The 25433-nt window shown below is 36.3% G+C and overlaps 3 protein-coding genes across 8 annotated transcripts; 1 reads left to right on the top strand and 2 right to left on the bottom strand.

Annotated features, from left to right (window-relative positions):
• Positions 1-2048: 2048 nt before the first annotated feature.
• Positions 2049-3743, top strand: LOC132644928 (probable WRKY transcription factor 35). 3 transcript variants are annotated; one of them, XM_060361599.1, is made up of 3 exons: positions 2049-2361; positions 2502-2660; positions 3047-3743. In XM_060361599.1, exons 1-3 carry the CDS (start codon positions 2282-2284, stop codon positions 3543-3545), a joined length of 738 nt encoding a protein of 245 aa, XP_060217582.1. In that variant the 5' UTR covers positions 2049-2281; the 3' UTR covers positions 3546-3743. The 3 variants fall into 3 exon arrangements, with proteins under 3 accessions (XP_060217582.1, XP_060217585.1, XP_060217584.1); XM_060361602.1 differs by having other exon boundaries at positions 2058-2361; positions 2527-2660; XM_060361601.1 differs by having other exon boundaries at positions 2060-2361; positions 2523-2660.
• A 3363-nt stretch (positions 3744-7106) lies between these two features.
• LOC132644927 (uncharacterized) lies at positions 7107-10840 on the bottom strand. Of its 3 annotated transcripts, none has more exons than XM_060361598.1 (7): positions 10546-10840; positions 9039-9660; positions 8249-8870; positions 8045-8145; positions 7877-7966; positions 7669-7796; positions 7107-7529 (listed from the first exon to the last, which is right to left on the bottom strand). In XM_060361598.1, exons 2-7 carry the CDS (start codon positions 9555-9557, stop codon positions 7397-7399), a joined length of 1593 nt encoding a protein of 530 aa, XP_060217581.1. In that variant the 5' UTR covers positions 9558-9660; positions 10546-10840; the 3' UTR covers positions 7107-7396. The 3 variants fall into 3 exon arrangements, with proteins under 3 accessions (XP_060217581.1, XP_060217579.1, XP_060217580.1); XM_060361596.1 differs by having other exon boundaries at positions 10578-10840; XM_060361597.1 differs by having other exon boundaries at positions 9039-9653; positions 10578-10840.
• A 1885-nt stretch (positions 10841-12725) lies between these two features.
• On the bottom strand, positions 12726-20698 carry LOC132644926 (PTI1-like tyrosine-protein kinase 2). Of its 2 annotated transcripts, XM_060361594.1 has the most exons (8): positions 20233-20698; positions 18070-18522; positions 16671-17042; positions 16290-16502; positions 15258-15629; positions 14373-14616; positions 14151-14298; positions 12726-13628 (listed from the first exon to the last, which is right to left on the bottom strand). In XM_060361594.1, exons 1-8 carry the CDS (start codon positions 20273-20275, stop codon positions 13257-13259), a joined length of 2217 nt encoding a protein of 738 aa, XP_060217577.1. In that variant the 5' UTR covers positions 20276-20698; the 3' UTR covers positions 12726-13256. The 2 variants fall into 2 exon arrangements, with proteins under 2 accessions (XP_060217577.1, XP_060217578.1); XM_060361595.1 differs by lacking the exon at positions 16671-17042 and having other exon boundaries at positions 20233-20697.
• Positions 20699-25433: the final 4735 nt, after the last annotated feature.

The following is a 25433-nucleotide window of genomic DNA, read 5'->3' as shown; positions in this document are numbered from 1 at the left end:
CCATGTTTGCATTTTCCTTCTTTATGCTTTATTTTCTTCAAGATTTTTTTAGCATTCTTCAATTTATCTTTTTCAAGATAATTTTTAGTGTTAGAATTTCTTTTGATATCACTCTAGTTTAGATAATGTTTTGAAGACTCTACTCTGGCTATTTGTGTTATAATGAGTATTAATTTGTATCTAGTTTTAGGTTTTAAAATAATAACTTTGTATTATTGTCAATTTTATCTTTGAAGTATTAGAACAGACTATCGTTTTGTCAACTTTAATTATGTTTCATCATAGTCATGTTATTGTGTAATACATCTTTACATTCACTTTTTCAATATTTTTTTAATAGTTCATGCATATGTTAGCATGTTAATAATAAATATATACATTTTTATACTAATTATTTTTTATTTATATAATTTTAATATATTTTTTACTTATATTTTTATTTTATTAATTTAGAAAATATTAAAAATTAAATACCCATGGGGCTTACGTCCCGTGCCTCGGGGCTTACGCCTGGGTGAGGCATATGTAAAACGCCTCGCCTTACGCCCGCGCCTTTTAAAACACTGCTTGAAGATCTTTTTTTCTCCTTTATTTAGTAGTGCACCCATCTTCTAGAAATCCTAGATTAGTCATCCAATAACTCCCCCTTCATCTACGCATGTAGAAAGACTAGCTTTTAACAATAAATCCAATGAATATTTGCACTTGGTTCCAAAACTCTTTGCGACCTCATCACTTTAATCCCCATAAGAGACTTTAAATCTCCTAAATCTTTCATATCAAACTGGGTTCTAATCTTCTCTTAAACTCATTTATCGAAGTTAAGTCATTATTAGAGAAAATAGTGTCATTCACGCAGAATAAGGACAATACGTCAATACCTGATGTCGGCCTCCAACTAAACATTGAATTATTCGATTTACTTATTTGAAAACCGGCTCTTTGCACTACTCCTATTTCGGCGCTAATCAAATATTTGGAGGCTTCCAATTACTTTGGATATATAGGTTACTCCCTCCGTTCATTTTTACTTGTCCGTTGTACTAAAAATAGATGTGCAATTTTATTTGTTCAGTTTAAAAAATTAAGAAATAATTTACCATTTTATACTATTCTACCTTTATTATTAATTATTTCTAATTCATTTTCAATGAATGATATGACTTCTAATAATTAGGGATGATATAGTAATAAAATTACCATTCGTTTTATTCTACTAAACTGCCACACCGATCTGGCCCAAATGTGGTCACACCTGTGAAAAGACTATTCTTCATGTATTGGGAAAAAAACTAAAATTGAATTGGTGAGAGATATTTCATGCAAATTTTGCACTAAGGTGCACTTTGAAAGAGAAAGGTAGCAATGACATCATATAAAAAACCTAGATACCCGTGTGAATTTGCTATGCTACCCCTATCTGGGCCATTGTACCCAAAATCAGCGTGGTAGAAATACTTTTTTTGTTTTATTTATTGCTTTTTAAGTGGTGTGTTAAGTTAAATATGGACAAATAAACATGGACGGATGGAGTATTTGCAAATAATAAAATATTTTATAATTTATCCATTACTTAATTAAAGTTGAAGCAGAGAACTTAAAGTTAAAAGAATTAATTTGAGAAGTATTTCACGCGAAATTTATGATCAAACACAATTTCAACTTTCAAATACTCATTTTCATATTTTTCAACTTCAACCAAATATTGTCCAAACGGGTTACTACTAGTAACTCTGAGTTTCCGTCCCACTATGGGGTGTTTTGTGACAGTTTGGATCCCTATATCGTTAATCAAAGTTTTGGGTTCGAATTTTAAGAATAAAATTCGTTTTATATGGAACACTTTATCTTCTTAGTGAACTTGCGAATTCAAATTAATCAAACTAATAAATTTCAAATATCTAATGATTTCAAAACCTTTCATTGGCTGTCATATTACACCCTAGTTCTAGATAAAAAGAGCAAATATTGAGTAGTTTATGATTGGAAAGGATAGTGGAGAGGATGAAAATGAATCAATATTCCATATAGGCACAGTTATAGTTGAGTGGAGGTAAGCTCTATAATTAATAAGCTGATAAAGATGGGAGTGAAAACAACTTGTTTAACGTGTAGTTTTGTCTTCTCTCAAGCCTAGTTCATCTTCTCAGTCTCTCTCTCTCTCTCCTAATCAATTGGAGTGCTCCAATTTTCTTCCCTTTATTCTCTCCTTGCAGCTCCATCTGTTTTATATTTTTTTCAAGAACAGAAAACAAGAAAGCAGAAGGAAAATCATATAGTCATGGGTAGAAGTAGGCCACCAAAATCAGAGTCTAAAACATCAAGATTGCCTGAACCACAATTTGTTGCCTCCAAAAAGAGGTGATTCAGCTCACTTTCAGTTACCAAAAACTCTAAAGAGCATATATTTATATTAGCTAATTTTTGGCATTTCTTTTTGTTTCCAAACACAGAGATAGGTGAGCATAAAAAAGGACTTTTTACTGTTTTTTTTCTGACAGTTCTGAATGTTCTCATGTTAGAAAGATGGCTCAGAAAGTTGTGATCAAAGTGCAAATGGAAGTAGAAGATATAAAGCAGAAAAATGAAGGGCCACCCTCAGATTGTTGGTCCTGGAGAAAATATGGACAAAAACCCATTAAAGGATCCCCTTATCCCAGGTGCATTTACTACTCTTCTCCCCTTCTAAATCTGTCAACTGTTATTTAGTACAGTGCCAGCCGTCAGGCTATAGAGGCGAATTCAAGATTTAGACTCTGTTGGTCAAATTAAGTGTGATCTTGGTGTATTTGCTATCATGGAAGTTATTACTTATTTTCTTAAACATATCTTCGGTGTTTGGTTGAAGTGTGGAAAATATAATTTTGAAGGAAAGCGAAGTCCGTCCAAAAGTATAGGATAATCGTGATGTATTTGCTATGATGGGAAATTATTTTCTTCCTTTTGGTGGAAACTGTACATTTAATCTTTTCTTAGTTAACTATGCTTTTGAGGTATTTACATGCAAAGAACTCAGCAAACATGAAATGGATGATTTTGGATACAGGGGTTACTACAGATGCAGCAGTTCAAAAGGTTGTTCAGCTAAAAAACAAGTAGAAAGGTGCAGTAAAGATGCATCTTTGTTCATCATCACATACACATCCACCCATAATCATCCTGGTCAAAACTTGCCTAATAATGAAGATTCTGCCTTGACTCTGCAGCAGCAAGATCAAGAACCAACAGTGGATCACCACGTCTCCCTCCAAGACAATGGTGATGATGACCCACAAAGAAAATCCCCATTAAATCGTACTACTACTACTACTACCAGTATTTCCCAAGGCATACTTGAAGAGAATCTATCCACTGATAATTTCTTGGGAACAGTTTCACATGATGATTTTCTGCCCCTTTCTTACCCTCAACTAATGAAATTCCCAAAATCAGAATTATCAGAAGAAAATGACTTTTATGATGAACTAGGAGAATTGCAACTACCTCCATCTTCTACTTCCTCTGCAGGCATTTTTGAGGAGGCAATCCTTGTAGATCCTTCTTAGTAAAATGCAGATATCAGTCACAGTTTCAGATAGGTTATAGTAGTGATCTATTAAGTTTGTGAAGTGCTTGATGGGTTTTGTTGCCATTATGTCACTTGGCACGTTGTATATAAGATATCCATCAAACATTTCATTTTGTAGTCATGTACAGGAAACTTGGTGCTTTGTTTTCTTCAATAGGATGGACAGTTTCATTTATTTGTTTTAAGTTTGCAACATGTTGTGTTAACCTTGGTTCTTTTTTCTTTTTTTTTTTCTCACTGTGTGTGAAAAGATTTTGTTGATTATTAAATTTCGAACTCAGAATATTTGGTTATTCTGGTGCTATGTCGGCAGACTCAAGTACCCAAACTGAAATTTTAAGGTATGAATGACTTTAACTTAAAATATTGATAAGCTCCTCATTTCTCTTCAAAATTGGATGTGAGTGGTGTTTTTTTTTTATAATGGCGGTGTTTTGGACAAACTTACTTATATCTCGATTATTTCATAACACATCACATCTTTGTGTGCGTAGGGACATTATACTTTTCAAACCTTTAAATTTTTTGTGTTTTTGGGACCACTGAGCCACCCAACTACCAAGTGTCTCAGAAGGATAGCTAGAGACACGAGGATAGTGACCAAAGGCGAACACGCATTTTTCATGGAGTGGTTTGATTTGATGGGGAAGATATATAATATACTGCCCCTAATACTAATTGGAAAAGAGCCAGATATATTCCAATAATTGGAAAAGAGCCAGATATATTCCAATACTATTGAAAAAGGGTTAAACATACCCTTTTTCAATGGAGTGAATAATACCACGTGGCATGCCACCTCACCGCCCAACTCATTTACCCCTCTCTCCCTTTCTTTCACCCATCACTACCATCTCCTATCCCTTCACAACCACTGCCGCCATTAGCACCACCATCTCCGCCATTAGCTGTGACCAACCATTTGTCAATTATTTAGGTGTCTGATTAAACATAAATAGCTTTTACAATGATTAAACATAAATAGCTTTTACAAAATCGTATTGTTTATTCTATGCTTAGATGATACTCTATAAAAATGGCAGAACCTATGTTGCTGCATTAAATCCAAATTCCTCAGTGCTTTTCTCTTCTCTCACTAATAAGCCAAAGCGTCGCTGCTACATATATTTCCTTTTGAATTTTCCCAGAAAAATCAGCCTTCAAGAGAGCTTATTTTCATTGCTCTTCAAATGGATGCTTTCGATTTTGGTACTGATTAGAAAATGGAAAGCAGAGTTATTCTAATATTCCGAATTTCAAAAGCGTTGCAAAGCTTTTTTGCATCGTTGTAGGTGGAGATGGTAGTGTGGTAGTGCTAATGGCGGTAGTGATTGTGAAGGGAGAGGAGATGGTAATGGTGGGTGGAGAAGAGGGAGAGAGGGGGTAAATGAGTTGGATGATGAGGTGACATGTCACATGGTGTCCACCTCACTGTATTGTTAGTGCCACGTCACATTTGGTGTCCACCTTGGATAATTTTAACGGAGGAGGGTATATTTGATCCAAAGTATAACAGTAAGGATATATTTGGACCCCAAGTATAACGAAGAGTATAATTAGCTCTTTTTTAATAGTACAGGGGTATATTTGAACCCAAAGTATAACAGTAAGGATATATTTGGACCTAAAGTATACCCTTTTTCGGTATACTAATAGGCATATAGGTGCGTGCATTGTAGCTGTTGCTTCTTTGGCATTTTGCTGCACTAATGGTTCAAAATGGGTATATGTTCTTATGCCAGAATCTGCATCTCAAAGGAGGTTTAGATGCCATTAAAAATTCCAATTGTGAACGACCCACACTTGTGGGTCCAAAGGATGAGGATTGAGGATAATGTCTGCTAATGAAAGTGTCTTTTTCACATACAGTGACAGTACATTCAATAGGAATTATTTGGCCTTGATCAATTATGTTTACAGCCTGTCTTAAGTATTTGTTGCTTACAAGTAACAAGTTGCCTCAGCTACGGGCTGTGACTTGTGAGTTCTTTCTCTAGAGAAACATCGATTTGTGGTAGAAAAAGCATTCTTAGAAGGGAGAATATCTGAATAATAGAAAATGGCCACCTAGTCAAAAGCACAATTCTAAGACAGTAACTTCTGAGCCAAGATGTCGAGTGACTGACACATCACATAACACAAAGACTAATTTTTTATTTTTATTTTGGAACTGGTAAATTTATGACACGACGACTAATTAGGTTCAAGTTGTTTCTAAAAACAGCTGATAACCAATTTCACAAACTACAAGTGAAAATAGCTCCCAGGACGAAAGAATAGCTTTTTCTTCCAAACTTGTAAAGCCACAAATCTTGTTGATTTCTGCTCTCCTCTTGAGCACTTGTCCTCACTCCAAAAACATTTTAAAAGCACCACAAATATTAAAAAATATGTACCCATGAAGCCATTTGCTATAGTACAATATGATATCAATCCCAAGTAAACTAGGATCGATTATATAAAATCTATGTTGACCATTTTGCTCCATTTACACCCATTTGATCCAATATTCAATAAATTACGTTCTCTAATACTAGAAGTTCACTACATTTCTGCTGACATACAGATCTACAAGATTAAAAAGAATACATAGCAAATATTAGGCTATGTGAGCATGTCAACAAGACTAAGGGGTGCTTGCATTGACTTTTTAAAAATAGCTTATAAGCTAAAAGTCATAAGTTGGGAGTACTTTTTTGACTTAAAAGTAAGTGCTTAAAGTAACTTTTATCTTTCTCAAACACCACAAAAAATATAAAAGAACTTATTAGCCAAAAGGCACTTAAAATAAACCAATCCAAACACCCTCTGAGTAGTAATCTTGACTAGTGACATCACCTATATAGATCTTTTTCTTCCATTGCACTCTATTTTTTGCCAAGTCTACGTGAATTCCAACGTAGTAGGTCATTCAAGACAACTTCCTATCATATGTGATGTGACTTTGGCTCTACCTTGTCTCTTTTAACACCTTCAACCATGTTCCACACCTAAGATCATTGCATCTGGAAGTCTATTTATGACGTGACGAAATGATCTCCAGCGAACGTTCATTTTATCTTCTACTTATGTTACTAGCCCCTTCTGTCAAACGTGATTATTTCTAGTGTTGTATAACCAACATGTTGGGCCGTAGAGGCCTAACATTCACTCTCATATAACATTGTCTGCCTTACAACCCTTACAAGTTACAACTGTTCGAACTTAACTTGCCTTTTGTTTTGGTAGGTATCTTGCTATTGCTCAATAACTCAAAAGTAGAAAATTGACTAGTTTTGTGCTACATGCAACCTACCGCAATCCTTCTCCTTTATCAAGACCTTGATCCGGTAAGCTGAGCAAGCCCACACAGCAATATTAAGGTATAAGTAATTACTACAAGTCATTCAGCAATTCAAACTTTAGAGGGTTGACAATAGCTTCAATCAGAGTTTCCGTCAGATATACTTTGTATGGAAGTAATAAGACCCTCCTATGACAACTTGCAGCAGAAAAACACACAAAATTTGACATTCCCCAAAGAATGTACTCCTAAAGAGAAGGCAACAATCACCAAAAATAGCTCGACTGTGCAGCAATGAGGTGACCAATAATTAGAAAAATATAACATGTACAAATAGGGATAATGAAATAGAAAAGGAGAAATGACCAATGAACTAGGGGCAGCGGGGCATACATTTATATAAGGAACCAAAATATTCCTGTACACAATTTGTTCCCAGATATCTTTGGTCCTGATTCCTGTATATGGAAAAGATATCCTCATTATACCAGCTTAAATCTAAATAATGTGCAAGAGCATATGTCATAACATCTTTTAGCAGGCTTTCAAGCCTGTCCCTTTTCATGAATTGCCTTGTAGCACTGGAGACTGCACAGAGGAAGTTTTGTCTTAGAATCCCGATACTTGTACGGATTCACGCAGGAAGGACCAGCACATTTCTCACGAGGGGGTGGGTAACTGCAATTTAGCAATAAAAACACAAATCATAACCCCTTAGCAACTTAAATAGTGGTTCCTTCATGTATCAAATCAAAAATATCCAGGCTCCAATTTCACAGAAGACAAAACAAAAATGGGGATGGAGAAAAACCCTTACCTGCAAGGTTTAGAGTTAAAAATATGAGGTAAACCCATATCTTCAGGAAATGTCACCACAGTCCCAGTAGGGCCCATAACCACTCTGACAGTGCTTTTCGCAAGCATCTGCTCTTTGGCAGCCTTCTCCTGCCAGATAGAATGTTCATTAATTGTCAGTTTCGTAACATCGCTACAGAAGGCAATGTACTTATCAACAAGCACTTTACCTGAGCCAACTCTTCCTGCCGCTTCTTCATTTTATCTTCTTTCTTCTTCCTGTTAGAATCTTGACCGAGAATTTTCCTAATTGCCTCAGCCTGCGAATTCCAAAAGGTTATGCTCATTTCATCATCATATAATACATACAGTAAGCAAGAAAAGGAACAAGGGCAAACCTCTGATTCACGAGCGGCCTTCTCATTTTGCATTCTACGTTTCTGAGCAGCCTCTGCTTTCTTCAGTTGCTGCTCAACCTCTGTGAGCTTCTCCTTTTGCTCTGTCGAAAAGCAAAGATGGCAAGACAAATTTGAAAATCAGAAAAAAAGTTCTAGAGCAAAGAAATAAGACCGGAACATATATATGTAACTACAGTGTATTACTTCGAGGAGGCGCCGGCGGTAAACCGTTAGGGAACTCAATCTGACTCACAGAAGAAGCAGAAGAATCCTTGCTAGATAGGAGAGCTCGCTGTCGTGTTGTAAGAGTCATTTCTCCTCTCGTCCCTTCGTTCGATGAATCTGAGGATTCCTTCCTTTGTTTCTGCTTCTTTTTTCCTTCAGGCTCGCCATCAGACAGGAGCTCTTCCACCTCATAAGCAATGTCCTCAGAACCTTGCTCTGATTTCTTCCTAACATCTTTCCTTGACCTTCCCACATTTTCATCCTTTTCATACCTGCTAACCCTTGAAACCCGGGAAAGACTTCTTTTATTGGTCAACTCCTCCTCAAAATCTTTATATCCTGCAATCTTCGAGGTTTTAAGCTTCTCCAAGTATCGAATCTCATCATCTTTGTCATCCTCATCAAACCACTCCGATACACGCCTCTTTGGCACCCTCTTACTCTTACGAGATGGATCTGACTTGTCACCTCCTTTTTCATAGGCATTCGTCACTGGCATCTTCCCCATTCCAGCAGCAAACGAGCCTTTCGGCGAATCTCTCGATAAAATTCCTTGCAACCCACTTTTCCTTTCCGAAAGACCGTCTTTGCTCAAAGTGTCCTAAAATTGGGAGGAAAAGGTTAATTGGACAGCATTGAAATTTATTTGACCAAAGAAATAAATGCCAAAAATTTACTAGCAATAAAAGTAGATTTCTTCCTTGATTAATGATTCAAGGATTTAAGAAATCCAAATAATTAACTACTTGAGAAGAAACATGTGACAAACCTGTGGAGTTAGTTTCTGCCGTGGCAGTGACCCATCCAAGGCTCGTGCACTTGTAGTAGATAAACCACCACCATATGCACCACGATAATCGGTTTTGGTTTGTATGGTGCGTGTCACACCCCCAACTTTCAACTTAACTTTTTTCAGCTTGCTATCACTGCCAACACCATCCTGAACAGTTCCTGGTTGCCTAAGAGAGGAGCCATGCTGGGGATATGTATCATCTCCTGGAACTCCATTACTATGTAAAAGACTAGATCCCCCGTCAGCCACTCTGGAAGCAGAGCCTCTAGACATGCAATGATTAAGGTTGAACATTTTCCGTCCAGCACTGGCATCATCAATGTTCTCATCACTGGAAACCCTACCAAAATCATCTGAAACTGGTGTTAAGGGTGACTGATCGCGGCTATCATGGAAAAACGGCTTCTCAGGTCTAGGTCGCCGCAACATGTGGCTTCTTTTCTTTCTAACAGTAGGATTGAGCCCTTCAAATCTAGTTCCACCAGACTCATCCATGACACGTAAAAAGACTAGGGCCCACCAGAAACACGTGCACTAATCACGGCAAAAAGATGGCACTTGCTAAATGCGTTTGGCAATTGCTGCACCAAACTGGAAACTGCAAACAGTCAAAGACATGTCCTTTATTTTCTAATTCATTTATGTAGAGAAACATCAATAAGCAAAAACGATTAACAAGAAGTTCCTTTCATTAGCAATTAATTTATTTAAAGATGCATCCAGGGGACGCAACACCCACACATGCAGTATACATGCAACACCCACACATGCAGTATACATGAACCCACTATCTAGACCATTGCACTATCACTTTTTGTAACATCACACAAAACCCAACAAATCAAACAACAACCAAAAACGGTAAGGACACTTATCATCTTGATATAGTATTGCACCATGCCTTTAACAACAACTAAGAAACATGATACTGAAATCAATTTGACTATCCACAATTTCCACAACACGGGGAATGAATGTATCCTCGATAAATGCAAGTAACAGTATAATGTCTGTCCTATAGAGCTTTGAGGAACGTACTAATAGCCTTAAATAACTCAGCCTATGTGCAAAGACAATTCATCAACAAGATGTCATAGGATTTTCAATAACTCCGCCTATACGTGATCCCAAGCACGGATAACCCAGAGTTCCAGTAGATTAATGGTTATCTTAAAATAGCCAAACAACAATGAATCCTCCAAATAAAAAACTAGTTGAAAAGTAGCCACACTTGAATAGATACTGAGGATTCATATCTGACAATACCAACAAAATCAAAACCGAATTAGCTGATTGTTTAATTGAATTAATGGCCTGCTCAAAACTTGGGGTTAACTGGATTAGACGGACCCAAAAACATACACTAGCAGAGGAATTACAGTCAAATTGAGACCAGAAGTATTAAATCATAGTAGAGCCATTTACAAATCCAATTCATCTAGGGTCCAGTAAAAGAAAGAAATTGACAGTCCAATTGACATACCCATGAACCAAAAGTAAGATGAAAGCAAATACCTTGTGAACCGAAAAGAAGCAGGAGGCAAACAAAAAGAGTGAAATAAAGGAAAGGTAGAGATAATAGGGTTAGAGCAATTTGATAAAGAAGGAGTAAAAGGGTTGGTAGAGATATTTTGATAGAGATATAGAAGAAAGAAAGATGGGAATTGGGTAAGTTAGTTTTAGGGTTAGCGTTAGAGCCAAAGAAGAGTCTCAATATCTTCTCCATTTTTGCCTTTCCTATTCTAACTCACCCAACACCCCCCCCCCCACCCCCACCCCCCCCACCCCCACCCACCCCCCACACTATCTCTCTTTCTCTCTCAACCCTGTAATTTGTTTTGTTGGACTGCCTTTGCCTTTTCTTAGCGATCCCATACTCAATAATCCTCTTTATTTTCCCTCGTTTTTTCCTATACGTGGTCACATACGTATTTGTGCTTCAAGATGTGCGCATTTTCACAGAGTGTAGTCCCCCAGCACACGTTAGCATCTCCTCTATTATACGCACGTGCTGACTTTCTCATGTTACATCAACTATGGGGGTGTTTGGCACGGTCAAAAAATAAGTGGTTTACTATACTTTATTTTTTTATGTTTTGTACGCAAGTTGGAAAATATCATTTTAAGAGCATTTGCGTATACTTAAAGCAAAATTACTATGAAGTCTTTAAATTTAGAGTACAACTTTTGGTGGTGGAGAGTACGGCTTCGGAAGCGGGGATTAGGTGTAAGAATAAAAACAATTTTATATATAAAATTAAGAAATAGTACAAAATAGAAAATTGGGGTAGGGGTAGTGGGCAGGGGCCAAGGGGGTTCTGAACCCTCTTCGGCAAAAAACTACACTGTCTATACATGGTTAAAATTATTTTTTATGTATATATAATAGACGTTAAACCCCCGTTGACTTCTTCGTGTGTTTACTTTTTCATATTTTGAACCCTCTAAGTGAAAATTCTGGCTCCGCCACTGATAGTGGGGTGGGGTTGGGATGGGGTGGGTGATTTGGGGTGGTGAGTGGGTTTTGTGGATGTTGGGTGTGGGTTGTTTTTATTGATTCGGAAAATGTTTTCCTCAAACTTTTATGGAAAACATTTTCCGTCATACCAAACACACCCTATAACTTGGCTCAATTGGATCGGTAAAGTTTTTCGTGTAAATTCAATTTATATGATTATCGTACTAAATAAAAATAAAAAGTAAGTGATTTATCTATAATAATAAAATAATAATACTCCCTGTCTTTCTAAAAAATTGTCTTAGTTCGAAATAGGAGGGTAAAACTAACTAATGTTTGGTGTGAGTTAGCACATAGTATCTTTATTTTTTTTAAAAAATAAAATTTGCATATTTAGAAACTACATAAAAAATCTATAAATTACCATAATTAACAAATTCAAAATATTTTGGAAAAACTATAATTAAAGAAAACATCTTTTCACTATCCAAATAGTAACTCAAGACAACTTTTTTGAGAAGGTGGAGTAACATTTAAAGCTGACTTCAAAGTTTTACCCCTTCTAGCTCCTCTAAAACGTCGAAGTCGAGCCTAATCCACTCAAACCTACTCCAATATCAAGTCAAGCCAGCTTAACCAAGTCGAGCTAAGATCAAATTGAAATTTAACCGAGCTTAATTTTTTTTTTTTAAACCAAATCAGGTTGGGCAGAACTAGAATACAAGCGAATCGAGTCGAGTTCTGAGCCGGCTCAATTGTTGCTAGGCCTAGCATTTTCACTAATTTAGACTTAGTTTCTCTCCCAAGATGATTTTAAAGAAAAATATTAATTTATTATTAATTACTGGAATATCATAGCAACTTCTTTCAGATCGAACGAAGTTGTTTCCATGCAATTTGTTGGTTATCAGAATCTTTTGCAGTTTCCGAGACTTGTTTGCTAATCTGTACAAGAAACTAAGGTTATCACATACTTATATCATTCTAGTCTTTTTGGTGCCTATAATCTCCAGAACTACCTCTAAGGAAAGTATTGAATTTTCATAGCAAGGCAAAATCGTCTACAGAACCGGCCTAATGGCTAATAGTAGGTTGATCCTATCTCCTAATATTAAGGTAAAACACCTTCAAAGCTCATGCCAGTAGCAAAAGTCCCAGCAACTGAAAATACTTTAGACAATTCGGAAGCACTTCAAAACAACATATTTTACCATGAAATAAGTGCTCATAGTTCTATAAACTCAAGTTTCGGTGGCACTATTTTTACAATCTCAAAATACTCAGCTCTCACTCACACCCTAAACAATTCCTTATCCAGTTGAGTTGTGCTTTGCTAACCAGGATACTGTAAGGAGAATCCATGAAAAGTGGTAGAGCCCTTAAAAGTTGGTATATAATTTAAGGGTAAAGAGGAATTTACAAAGGGGCATCACACAGATACAGAAACTTAAGAAAAAAGAAAATTCAACTTTTATCCCACTTCAACTGAACCACTGCCATCAAATATCAACCAATACATATATACAGGCTCTCATCCAACAAGTAGAGAATGGCCATACAGGGAAAATTGAACACTGGGCTCTCTACAGGGGATGAAAGAAACCAATAGATTTTCCAAAGCATTGGCAGATCCACTGCGCAGGTTCTGTCTCACTTCGACCAACCCACTTCAAATTCTCCCATTCTGCTGCATTATGATCGAAAGATCAGAACACTGGAAGGCCTTCCAACAATCTTCATCTTCCTTCATGAAGATCTTCTGAGAATACAGCTGCCCTAGACACGTCATTCTCGAAGACACTCATCCCAGAGTAAGGACCAGAAGAAAACATAGACGAGGTACCATCTGATTCAAAGGTTGTTGAAGACTGCCTTAAGTTAGGTCGAGTGCCTGAATTTACAGTAGTATCCTGGTACTCCGTTACCCGCTGAACCATTTTGAGCGATTGAACCACTTCTCCCATAGTAGGCCGTTGGCTAGCTTCTGGAGCAACACAAGCCGCTGCAATTGTGCAAACCCGCACAAAATCCTCCTTAGGGTACTTCCCCTCAAGCCTTGGATCAGCAAGTTCTTCCAAACGATCCTTGTCTCTAAGTATTGGTCTAGCCTGAAAACAAAATAGAACCCTTTCTTTTTACAGAACTTTTTCAAGGAAGGTGCAATGACAAAATGAGGACCCGTTTGGCTATAAAAATTATTCACTTTTTCCCCGAGTAATTTTTCACTTTATTTGAAAATCAGCATTTGCCCTGGAAAATTCCAAATCCAACTTGAAGTTGTATTTCAAATTTGGAAAACAGCTTATAACCTATTTTCCAACTCACTTTTCACTTCTGAAGTTGTATTTAAGTACATTCAAACATGAACATTACTCTAACTATTCTTTGCAAAAAGTATAACCAAACACAACTCCACCTTCAACTCCAACTCCATAAATTCCAAATAAAGTGAAAAATATTTGGAATCTATGGCCAAATGCCTATTAATAAGTTTCTACTTTTGTAAAGTAACCAAAAGTAGACAAAATTGAGACGTGAATTCTGAAGATCAGTAAATGCACAACTACACTTGCATGATCTGAAGTAAGAAATGTAATGGTATAAAAAAGTACCAACAGCATAACACTTACACAAGTAACAAGATTCTCCTGTCCCGACGGTTGTGCCATATCTACAGGCTTCTTTCCTGTCAACAGTTCAAGGAGGACAACGCCATAGCTGTACACATCACTTTTTACCAGTAGGTGCCCAGTCATGGCATATTCAGGGGCTACATACCTGCAAAACAGTGCTTCCCAAATTAGACAATGTTAATATCTTAGAGAAGCATGTGTTAATGAATAAACACTAACCCGAATGTTCCCATAACACGAGTTGAGAGGTAATTTGCCTGGCCTTCGGGGGCCTGTTTTGCGAGGCCAAAATCCGCAACTTTAGCATGAAAGTTGTTCTCAAGCAATATATTTGATGCCTTAAAATCTCTATGGATAACACAAGGTTGAGAATCTTCGTGCAAGTATGCAAGTCCTCTCGCTGCATCAAGCGCAATTTTCATTCTTGTGTCCCAATCCAGTGGGCAGTTTAATCCTAAGGGGCCTGCAGCAAGACTGCAGTTGTTAAACTACTTGATAAGTTGAATAGGCCACAACACTGAGTTGTACGACCACCTTATCTAGAAACTTAAACCATTAGAAAGAGGCCATTTTAACCGTTCACTTAAACTTCTAAATGGCTCATCCTCAGGCGCAGGCCTGATTTTTTTTCCTGGGCTCAAGACACGCAAACTGAGACTTGAAGGATATCTACATACTCTATTACTGCGTTATAGAAGACCCGTTTGGCCATAAAAATTATTCACTTTTTTTCGGAATAATTTTTCACTTTATTGAAATCAGTGTTTGGCCATGAAAATTCCAAATCCAACTTGAAGTTGTATTTCAAATTTGGAAAACGCCCACTAAGTATCCATTCCAAGTTTTAGGGTAATGGCTGAATAGCTCAGAACCGTTGTAATGACTTTTGAGACCTTGTAAAACATATGTGAGGATTCCTATTTATCTGTATCTCAATAGACAGGCCATATAAGGAGAGCTGAACACGTTGAAAATTGGAGTTACTTTTCCTTTTCTGACTTCTTACCAGTTAAGCAAATACAAATTAAAACAGCAAGGCAGATATTTTAGCTCTTTAGTTTTCTTTAGAATTGGCTCTCTAGTTGAAGTCACAAAGAAACTTACCATGAAGCCAAGCCTCCAAACTCCCATTTGAAACAAGCTCATAACACAGTAGGTTCTGTGAGGACTCCCGACTGCTATAGTAACCAACAAGTTTCACAAGATTTCGGTGATGCAGCCTACTAAGCATCTCAACCTCAACTAGAAACTCTTTATCACCTTGTTGACCTCCATTAGTAAGTCTTTTTATTGCAACAGCAGTACCATCATTCAGCACACCCTTGAAAACTCTGCCAAAGCCTCCCTCGCCAAGTATACTAGATGATGCAAAGTTATTTGTAGCTTCTTTCAGTTCTTCATATGGAAGATACCGTGTACTGGTTGGATGGGGAAACGATCCCTCAGCTGGAACAGCGGCCGCACGCATTGGTTTTGCTATCAAGAAATCAAATTATAAGTGAGAGTTTATAAAGCTAGAGACTTATGCGGTGCTACAAGTAAAAACAAAAACATCTCCTTTATAGTCTCATGCATTTAAAGAACCGATAAAAATATTTCTAGTCAGCAGAAAAATAGTTTTATGGAGTTCCAATATCTTCATTACTATCAGTCATTTTTTTATTTTATTTTTTGAAACTGGTAACTGTACATTATTATCAGTCATTTAATGATATTTTTTGTTAAATACCAGTAGTTTGGGTTTAACCAACCAGTTCAAGTAGAATAACCATTTTAAGTAGGTTGTAGACAGGAAATTATGCGAGCTCAAGATGTCATAGGCAACCCAAAGCTTCGCAGATGGGGAAAAACTCATTTTAACCCTACTTTTGAACGAAAGATCAAGAAAAGCCTTCTGCAGACTTTTTTCTTTCTTTCTTATTTGACCAGAAGTTAGGAGTTTGCTAGAGTTATTGATCAAGCTTCTACTACTTCTCAAGTAACACAAGTCCAAGTTAACAAGAGAGAGCCATTTCCATCCTTGTTTCTTCTGTTCACCAATCCAACCTTCTGTTCCTAGCAGGTGGAACTTTAAAAAGAAGATGGTCCAAATCCTAGATAGTTTCATAAGTCCACAGAATATACAGTTTCACTTACCAGCTTCTTTGTGTGATCCTTTCTTCTGCCCTTGCTTAGATCCACAGAAACAAAAAAAGAGTGTTGATATGATAGTGATGATTAAGATGCCAGCGACAATCCCAACAATAAGAATTAAACTCGGACGTCTCCCTTTGCCCGAAGACACTGTTACTGCAGGAGCTGAAGGCAGCTTCGGAGATGCTTCAACTGGTGACATAGCAGAACGTGGAGCTGCATATCAAAGAATTCACAAAATATGAAAAGACCTGTCAAATTTAAAGGTTAATAACAATCATTCAAACCCCCCCCCCCCAACAACCCACACCCCAACCATTATTTAGCCTGTGCTAGAGGAAATTATCAGCACATCAGAAGTGAAATATAACCAGAAGCAAGTACCTTGTGATGAAACTGGTGGCTTAAACCAGGTAATGTTGAGCAATTGGTATCCACCCACTAGTGTTGGGTCTAGATGGACCTTATGCGTTGATAATGAAGTGTTTATTGCAAAAGCTTCATTAGTTGATAAGCTAATTCCCTTATTTGGTGTGATATCCATGGATATATTTAGCTTTGAAAGATCCACCATGTAAAAGTTAATTAGCTCAATTTGAGAAACCCCTAAATTCAATTGTGAAGCAAATTGATTTAGAAAAAGTTTCCAATTCGGATTTGATGAGACATTCAAGAGGAGAAGGTCGATCTTTAATGGGTAAACACACTGGCAGTCCTGGCTTCCTCGTTTGAGCACCATATCTGGTCCACAACAGTCTGCCAAAATGAGAAAGAAAAACAAATACATAAATGTGGATATAAATCTCCCCTAGCGATAACTTCACTGACATGTTATAAAGAGATTGCTTTTGATTCTTACATATATGTTTTTGAACTTAGCCACCAAAGGATACTTAGTTAATGAGTCAGTATTTAAATGTGCCCTGTATGTTGCACCAGTGCGAATATATTCACACTCCCATTATCCTTATTTATGTAATTTGGAGAATCGACTTGTTTCTTGATTATTTAAACATTATTTTCAGTATTTTCAAGTGATTTTTGGTCTCAAAACCAATAGGAATGATTTTGGAAACCAAACACTAGTGTTGTTTGGTATAAAACAAATTTCGAAATGAGCGGTCGGTTCTGCAAATAAGCTTTTCCAAACAAAAACAACACTGTATTCTGATTTCTCAACATTAAACTGTGGCCTCTTTTTCATTCAGGTCCTTGCATTTCAGTATAAAACTCTTCTTCAGATTTATGGCCTGTCCCCACCCCACTCATCACTTTTTGGTATTCCCCTCCATTGGGGGTCCATACAGAGAGAAAGTAGTGTTCTATGATTTTTCAGCTATTCGGAAGTTTGGCAGCAATCTAAGATGTGTAGCTGGTTTTTATTAGTAATTTCTAATCATATGCAAGTGTAAAATATTTTCAGCCTCGGAGAGATTATTTTCAAAAGTTCATAACTCATAGATTCTGGAAACGGAACCAGACCAGTAGATCCATAGCCAGCTTCAAAGCCAAATACAACCAGACTCTTTATTTCTAAAATCAAATGGTCTTATGGTACTTCTTATATAGTTTCTGCTTATGAAACTCTCCTGCCCCATAAAGTATAATTCATAACCCCAAATTATGACCCTTGTATCTATTAGTGTCTTCTTCCCCCCACCTGCCACCCCCCACCCCCCACCCCCTTTTTTGTCTTTTTTGTGAGAATGGAGGAAATAGGACATATAAACACAAGGCCGCAGTAGGTCTTCGGTTGAAGTTCATTAAGCAGAAAGATTCTTACTGGAAGTGTGAGGAGAAAGTGGTGGCTGAGCCAAACCAGCCGGTAGAGTACTAGGACTGGATTGTGTTGGAGCAATATCTGCCGAACGTGGAGGTGCAAGGCCAGCACTAGGAGGCACCAATCCACTTTTCTTCATTGATGGCTTCGATAAGCCAGAACTGGAAGGAGGCTGTGCAGCAGTAACTAAAGGACCGTAATCAGGAGGCTGAGCTGGAGCTAGCCCAAGCCATGGCGCACCATGAGGAAAATGTTTCCTATGTTGCCTATGAAATGCAGGTACATTCCTCAGCAGGGGCAGATCAGGTACGCCAGGTGCTTCAACAGGTTTGTTGACTAGAGAGACGGGCTGTTGTTCAAATGGCTTATCAGGCAACTCGGCATTAGTGACGCACAAGACACAAAATAAAATTGTTAAATGCTTCAGCGTCAAAGATAGGCCCCTCTCTGATTCCTCTGAAATCCATATTAACAATAAGTTAGATAAATGAAGCTAAGGACCAACAGAACTGAATAATGAGCTGAGATTGCAGCAGAAATAGCATCAATACAACAAAGTAACATTCTATCAGGGATCAAATAGTCAAGTTGGTCACAATGAGTTACTCCATTCTCACTTTAAGATTTTGCATCTAAAAGGAAGAAATTAACGGTCGCCACAAATGTCCTCAAGAAAAAAGAAAGAGATAAAGGCAAACGTGACAGATGGAGATGCCCCACAAAAGTGCATACGTGGCGGAAGAGAAATAATTACAGAAAATTACCGCAAGGCAAGCCTTAATGAATGGTAATATCTTACACAATCCATTTGTGATTCAAGACAAATCTACAAATACATACGCCTAAGTATTTCTATTTGTTCACAATTAGGGAGGAAAATGCGACAATGTCCTAGTCTTCTCAAAAGAATCACACCATTTACACCTTCAATTATATGAGTAAACACTGTTTTGAAATTGAGAAGTAACTAATTTTACGTCACTTTTTCGTATTAAAATTAAGGATATCATTAACAGTGAAAACTAACATTAAGATAGTGATGCTGTGCAAAAAGTATATCTAAGCAGATATTCAACCTATGCATGTGAGGAGTTCAGAAATGGTATCAATGTATTCACTTTGTATACATTTTCTAATTTACACGATATGGTATATTCAATTACAGAGACGAAATAACTAGTTAGTGTTAAGGGGCATACTTGTAACTGTGTAATAAGTGAGGGGTATAATCGCCATACACTATATATATAACCGATAACTTATTAGAGGGGAATTAAGTCAGTTGAGCAGTTTAGCTGCTTGATTACAGTATAAACAAAGGGGACTTGTACATTGTGAATTATTACAACAACAACATACCCAGTGTAATCCCACAATGAGGGGTCTGGGGAGGGTAAAGTGCACGCTGACCTTACCCCTACCTTGGAAGGTAGAGAGGATGTTGCCGAAATATCCTTGACTCAAGAGAAAGCATGAAAAAAAAGGTTAGATAAGGAATTATTGTGAAATACATTGTGAATTATTGTGAAATAATATCGATATCTCTCTCCCTCTCTATCTTCTTCTCTTTACTTATATCTGCAATTGTTGTTCAGAAGCCATTCCTTTTCTTGGTTCCTTAGAGATTTGCGACTGGTCTGTGCCATCCAGTTTTGGTAGTAACACCATAGAGCTAATAAGTAGAGACATTTGTATTCCAAAATCCAAACTATGACCTGCTTCTGCTTTTTCTTCAAATTCACCTAGAATTGATAGTCACTCAAACTAAATACACTGGTCACCGATTTATATACTCCCACGGGTAATTTCTTTTTGCACATGAACATGCACACACACTAATCTACCGAGATTCTTCTTCTTTCCCATTAATTTTCTCATTTTCCTATGTTAGAAATGGAATAATACTCTTCATTACCACAAGAAGAAATAGATGCCACTATTTCAGCGAAACAAGAAAACAGGATATCATTTGCCCAAGCATCCAGCAGCAATCTTATTACTTCAGAAATTTAGCAATTTTTACAGTAGTTAACCCTAATTTAACCAACTAAACTAGTAACAAAGACGAAATTTGATCGAAAAGACATCAGTAAACAGTTGTCATTTTACAATTTACATGGAAATACAACTGCAAAACCTAAAACCTAAAGAAGCAGAAAAACTCACTAGCATAACGGGGTAAGAAGAGTAGCTTTTCCATGTCCAACATCACTCTTAACGCCAATGAAAATGAACACCGTGTCGGATCTGAACAAATTGAAACAAACCAACGGCTAGATCGAAAAGCACATCAACAACAACAACAAATAACACTACGAGCAAGAACAACATGTATTAGCCATCAAATGAGTAACAAACATAGACCCAAACAAAGAATAAATTTCATATCTAGCCATATTTTGGGTTGGGGGAGTCGTTGGCTTCACTCTGTAATTAGTACTATACTAAAAGCTTTACTTCCATTTTTCTTTTTTTCTTTTTTATTTCTTCTTCTTTTTTTTTTCCGCTTTGGAGTTGTCGGTATGTATACTTTGTTCAACTTTTAACGTGCACCTCTGATAGCTAAATCTTACCATAACGGTAAGTGAGAAAATCGTAGACTCAATTTTGGCACTATTTCAAGTCTGTTGCCAAAAAAGCGACTAATTTGTTTTAGCTATGAGAATCTTTTTCACAAAATGTTAAAATTTTGTTAGCTCATATATAATCTCTTCCAGCTGAAAAGTTGTAGTTTATTGTTGTATTTTAATATGCTTCTCTGAACAGATATGATTTTTAAATTTAAAGAATTTCACTAGATATTAGTGGAATTGGTCATGTATACTCAAGCAAATGTGGACTTAAAATTAAAAGAGACTTGTGAGTCTTAAATTAAAAAAGAAAAAGCACAAATTTAATTATTAATAATCGCTAGGAATAATATAATTTGCATTAATGCTAATGACGTTAAAAAGTGTTTAAGAAAAGGCTTAAATTTTTTGTTTACATAAAGCTCCCTACATATAAAAGTAAGAAAATATCCACACATTAAAAAAAATAAAAATACTACCCACCTGCCAAAACCTTTCTTGTTTCTTCTTCTTATTCAGATTTAAAAATCAGTGTTATTTATCGAATGGATATTGTTAGTGAGTATTAGAAATTACCAAAGAATATTGGTGTAAATTTTGGGGTCAGTTTGAGGTAATTTCAATTATTTTTGGAGTAAATTTTAAAGCTCACCATTGTTGAACCAACCTTGAAGGTTTGAAGTGGTTTGAACATGGGAACATGATTTTCTTGCTGTTTTAGATTGAGTGTTGGTCGAATTATTTTAAATAGTATTTTGAGGTTGAATACAAAATTTGCGATTGTTTCGAATTTATTTGAATTGAATTTGAATTGATTTTTCCTCAAATCAAATCGAAAAAGTAATTAAGACTAAAAAAATTGTAATATTTTATTTCAATACGGTGAATACTATAACTCTGCAATTCTATTATTCTTCTTTTTAGAGATAAATTCAATGGCCTTTGAGCTTGATTTTGAATTTGATGAATTTGATCTTGGAGTTACAGTTAAATTCAAGAGCTTGAAGCTTGATATTGAATTTGATGGATTTGATCTTGGCTTGTATTTAATTCAAGGACTTGAAGCTTTATCTTGAATTGTAATTTTGAACTTGGACGTGGATTTGATTTACTCGTCACAAACGCTTTGGTCGCAACCACGAACAATAATTATCTCACGAACAAGTAACTTTGATCTAGAACTCTTTGATATTGTTATTAAATATGTATCCGAAAATATACTTAAACCAGAAACTGAAAATTTAAGAAAACAACAGAATCTGGAAAATTTTAGAAGAAAGAGTATCTTAAAAAAAAATTGTCAGAATTAAATCGAGCTCACTGAATGCACAATGTGTCCTTAAGGAAATTATTCCCCTCAATGTACCCGAGGTTGTGGAATATATCCTCTTAGGATAGAACGATTTACTCACCGTAGTAGCGGTACTGCAAACTTTGGTGAACAACGAACTCACTCGAAGGTTGTAAATCACACGAGAATTTTATGAAGTGCAAAAGAAGAAGAGAGAATAATATCAGAAATTTCGTAAGGAAACCGGTCATAATCTGGATTTTAATTTATCCGAAAAACCACATCAGAATTTTGAATAATTAATTACTAATTAAACAATTAAAAATTAAATAATTTTGGTCCAAAAAGACTATCAATCAATCAAATTATTTGACCGAAGCCGAGTGACGACGACAGCGCGAGGCTTGCCTTCCTCTCAACCTTTTAACAAACAGAAGGAATGCTTCATATTTAAGTACGAGGACTTTTTTCTTTCCACTACTAATGAGGGAGAAATGCTTCCTCCATAAAGCAAAGGGGAACAATTCATTTTCCCTCCAAATTTCTTCCCTCCATTTCTCATTCAACCAATCATTAAAAACCCAACAATCCCCCACATGAATGGGGAATGGCTATAAGATAAAGGAATGCACAGATAAGTGTGTGATTTACAAGTAAAGATTAATTGCATCTGGATAAGTAGGTTTCCCTTTGAACTTTCCGTAGTGAACTTTTGAATATACTCAGTCAATCGGTAGATGTAATATCTTTGAACCGTCAAGCATCATTGTATACCTAGACAACATAAGTCACACAATTAACCCTTAATTGGCTATGGTTCTCAAGGTTGTGTTCGTTTCAGCCATGAACATCGCCTGGTTTCATGAGTGCATAGAGAATGGGCCTTTACTATCATTCTCCTTGAAGCAGCTTACACTTCACACTCACATAGGTGATTTCGAAATGTGTAATCCTATAGATACACTATTCGGTCATATCCTGCCAAACTTAGAAACCATTAAAAAGCTTTAATGCTTTATTAACTCATCAAAAGCTTTAACGCTTTATCCTTGTTTCTGAACATTGTCTTTATCATGAGAATGGGTTGAGTTATTTGACAATGTTGATCCGTCATTCATAACTTTGTTTGATCTCTTTGAGCCTAGTTCTTGAAATCTCCAGTCTACTAGGTACAGTTACCGCCATGATGACTTGTCCTAGGCCTTAAACCCATTCCCTTCGATGATCTTTTAACTGCCTCTCTAGATAGGCCTTTTGTAAGTGGATCCGACATGTTATCTCTTGACTTTACGTATTTGATAGTGATAACTTCACTAGAGAGTAGTTGTCTAACAGTGTTGTTTCTCCGTCGTATGTGACGAGATTTCCCATTATACATAACGCTCCCTACCCTACCTATTGCCGCTTGGCTATCACAATGTATACATATAGGTACCAAAGGTTTGGTCCCAAATGGAATATCTTCCGAAAAATTTCGGAGCCATTTTGCTTCTTCACCGGCCTTGTCTAAAACTATAAATTCAGATTCCATTGTAGAGCGGGCGATATATGTCTGTTTAGATGATTTTCAAGACACTGCTCCTCCACCAATAGTGAAAACATATCCACTTGTGGATTTAACTTCAGATGATCCAGTGATCCAGTTTGCATCACTATATCCCTCAATTACTGCGGGATATTTATTATAGTGTAAAGCATAGTTTTGGGTGTGTTTTAAATACCCCAAACCCGTTTCATTGCCATCCAATGAGTTTGATTGGGGTTACTTGTGAACCGACTCAGCTTACTAATAACACATGCTTGTTATATCCCGTAATTTGCACATTCGGATAATTTGAGATAATTATGACTAGTAAGATATAAGGCAATATTTTGATTTTATTTAATATATATGTTGTTCATGAAAAATATTGGTGCAGAAATATTGAGGAAGGCTAAGGGCAAAATTGGAAATTTAAAAAAAATAGTTCCATGAATTACAAAAATTAGTCATAAACAATTGAGCTTGGAAAAGAAAAGAAAAGAAGAAAAAAAAATTGGGCTTAAGTAAATGGGCCATGTGGGGTGGCCCAAGGCCCACATGGAGGCCTAATATATATTCCCAAAAGATGACTACTTACTCACAATTTTCATCTTTATTACTTGGAATATTCAAGAAACATGGAGAAGGGCAAAGAAAGAGGCCATTTGGCCATGGTGAAAAAAAAAGAAAAAAATTTTGAAGCCTCCAAATTTGATCCAAAAAAATATTTTCTTCTAGCATTCTTACTAATTCAAGGGTCCTCTTTAACGTGGTATAATTATTGAAGCAAGAAAACCACTCTTGGTGGCAAGTTCAAGATTCTAGTTAAGTGGAAAGTTGAGGAAAGAGGTAAGAATTCATATTCTTTTATATGTTATGGAAGGTTTATATATGTTGTAGTAAGTAGAATTGAATGAAAATCATAGAAATAGTGTGTGTGTATGTTGAATGGTGGCCGTGTGGTTGTTGAATGGTGGAGGAGTGGTGAATAAATTTTATTTAATATGTTAGTTGTGTTGTTGTGGACTCTATGGTGCAAATGAAAGACTAATGGTTCAAGTTGGCATGGAAATTGGTTGTAGGAATTTATGTGATTTTTATATGGTTTTATGTAATTATGAGAATAATGTTGTTAGTGTGTGAATTGTAGGTATAATTCATGAACTTGAAAAAAAAGGAAATGTGTCGCCATTGTTCTTGTTGAATTTGGAAGGTTTTGGATGAAGTAAAAATGTTGATTGGGTTGTTGGAATATTATGTGAATTGTTAGAAGAATTTTTGAATCATGTGAGAATGATGTCGGATTAATATTTGAATGTAGGATCATTGGTGTTAACTTGAATATATGTGATTAAATTTGATATAAATGAAATGCCGTGAATTGGGTGACAAGAGTTGTTGATGTTAGAATATGTTTTGAGATTGATTGTTGAAGTTGTTAGTATGATTGTTGGTAATGTTGTTAATAATTTGGCCGAGTTAAATTCTCGGGTTTGTTGTTGTATTTTGGCCGAGTTGAATTCTCGAGGATGGTGTACTTACAGGGGAAATGCTGCCGAAATTTCGGCAGATTATAAACAAGTTTACTTGAAAGACTAAGATAAGTATGTGACAATATGTCTGATGATTATGTAAATCTCCTTGAATGTAGACTAACGAGCTTGGACGAATAAACGTAGCTAATAGGACGTGGAGCAGGTATGTGAGGCTTAACCTTTTCTTCTTTGGCATGATCCTTATGAAATAAGTATATGATGTATATGTATGGTTTCGGAAAGATTCTTATTCTTAGAGCCACTAGGATGGCTAACATTCTTGATTCTCCATAAGTTGTTCCGTATGGTTTCGATATGTATCCGTGATGTCCGATGATGTGTATCTATGATGTTCGATGTTTGGCTAATATGTTTTCGAATAGCATTTGAAAAACAAATGATATGACTATAGTTTTGACCTTCCAAATGTTAACACATTCGATTGTTCC

Source organism: Lycium barbarum, chromosome 6 (assembly GCF_019175385.1).
Source record: "Lycium barbarum isolate Lr01 chromosome 6, ASM1917538v2, whole genome shotgun sequence".
Lineage (NCBI taxonomy): Eukaryota > Viridiplantae > Streptophyta > Magnoliopsida > Solanales > Solanaceae > Lycium > Lycium barbarum.
Note: the sequence above shows the minus strand (reverse complement) of the source record. Positions and strands in the feature narration are given on the sequence as shown.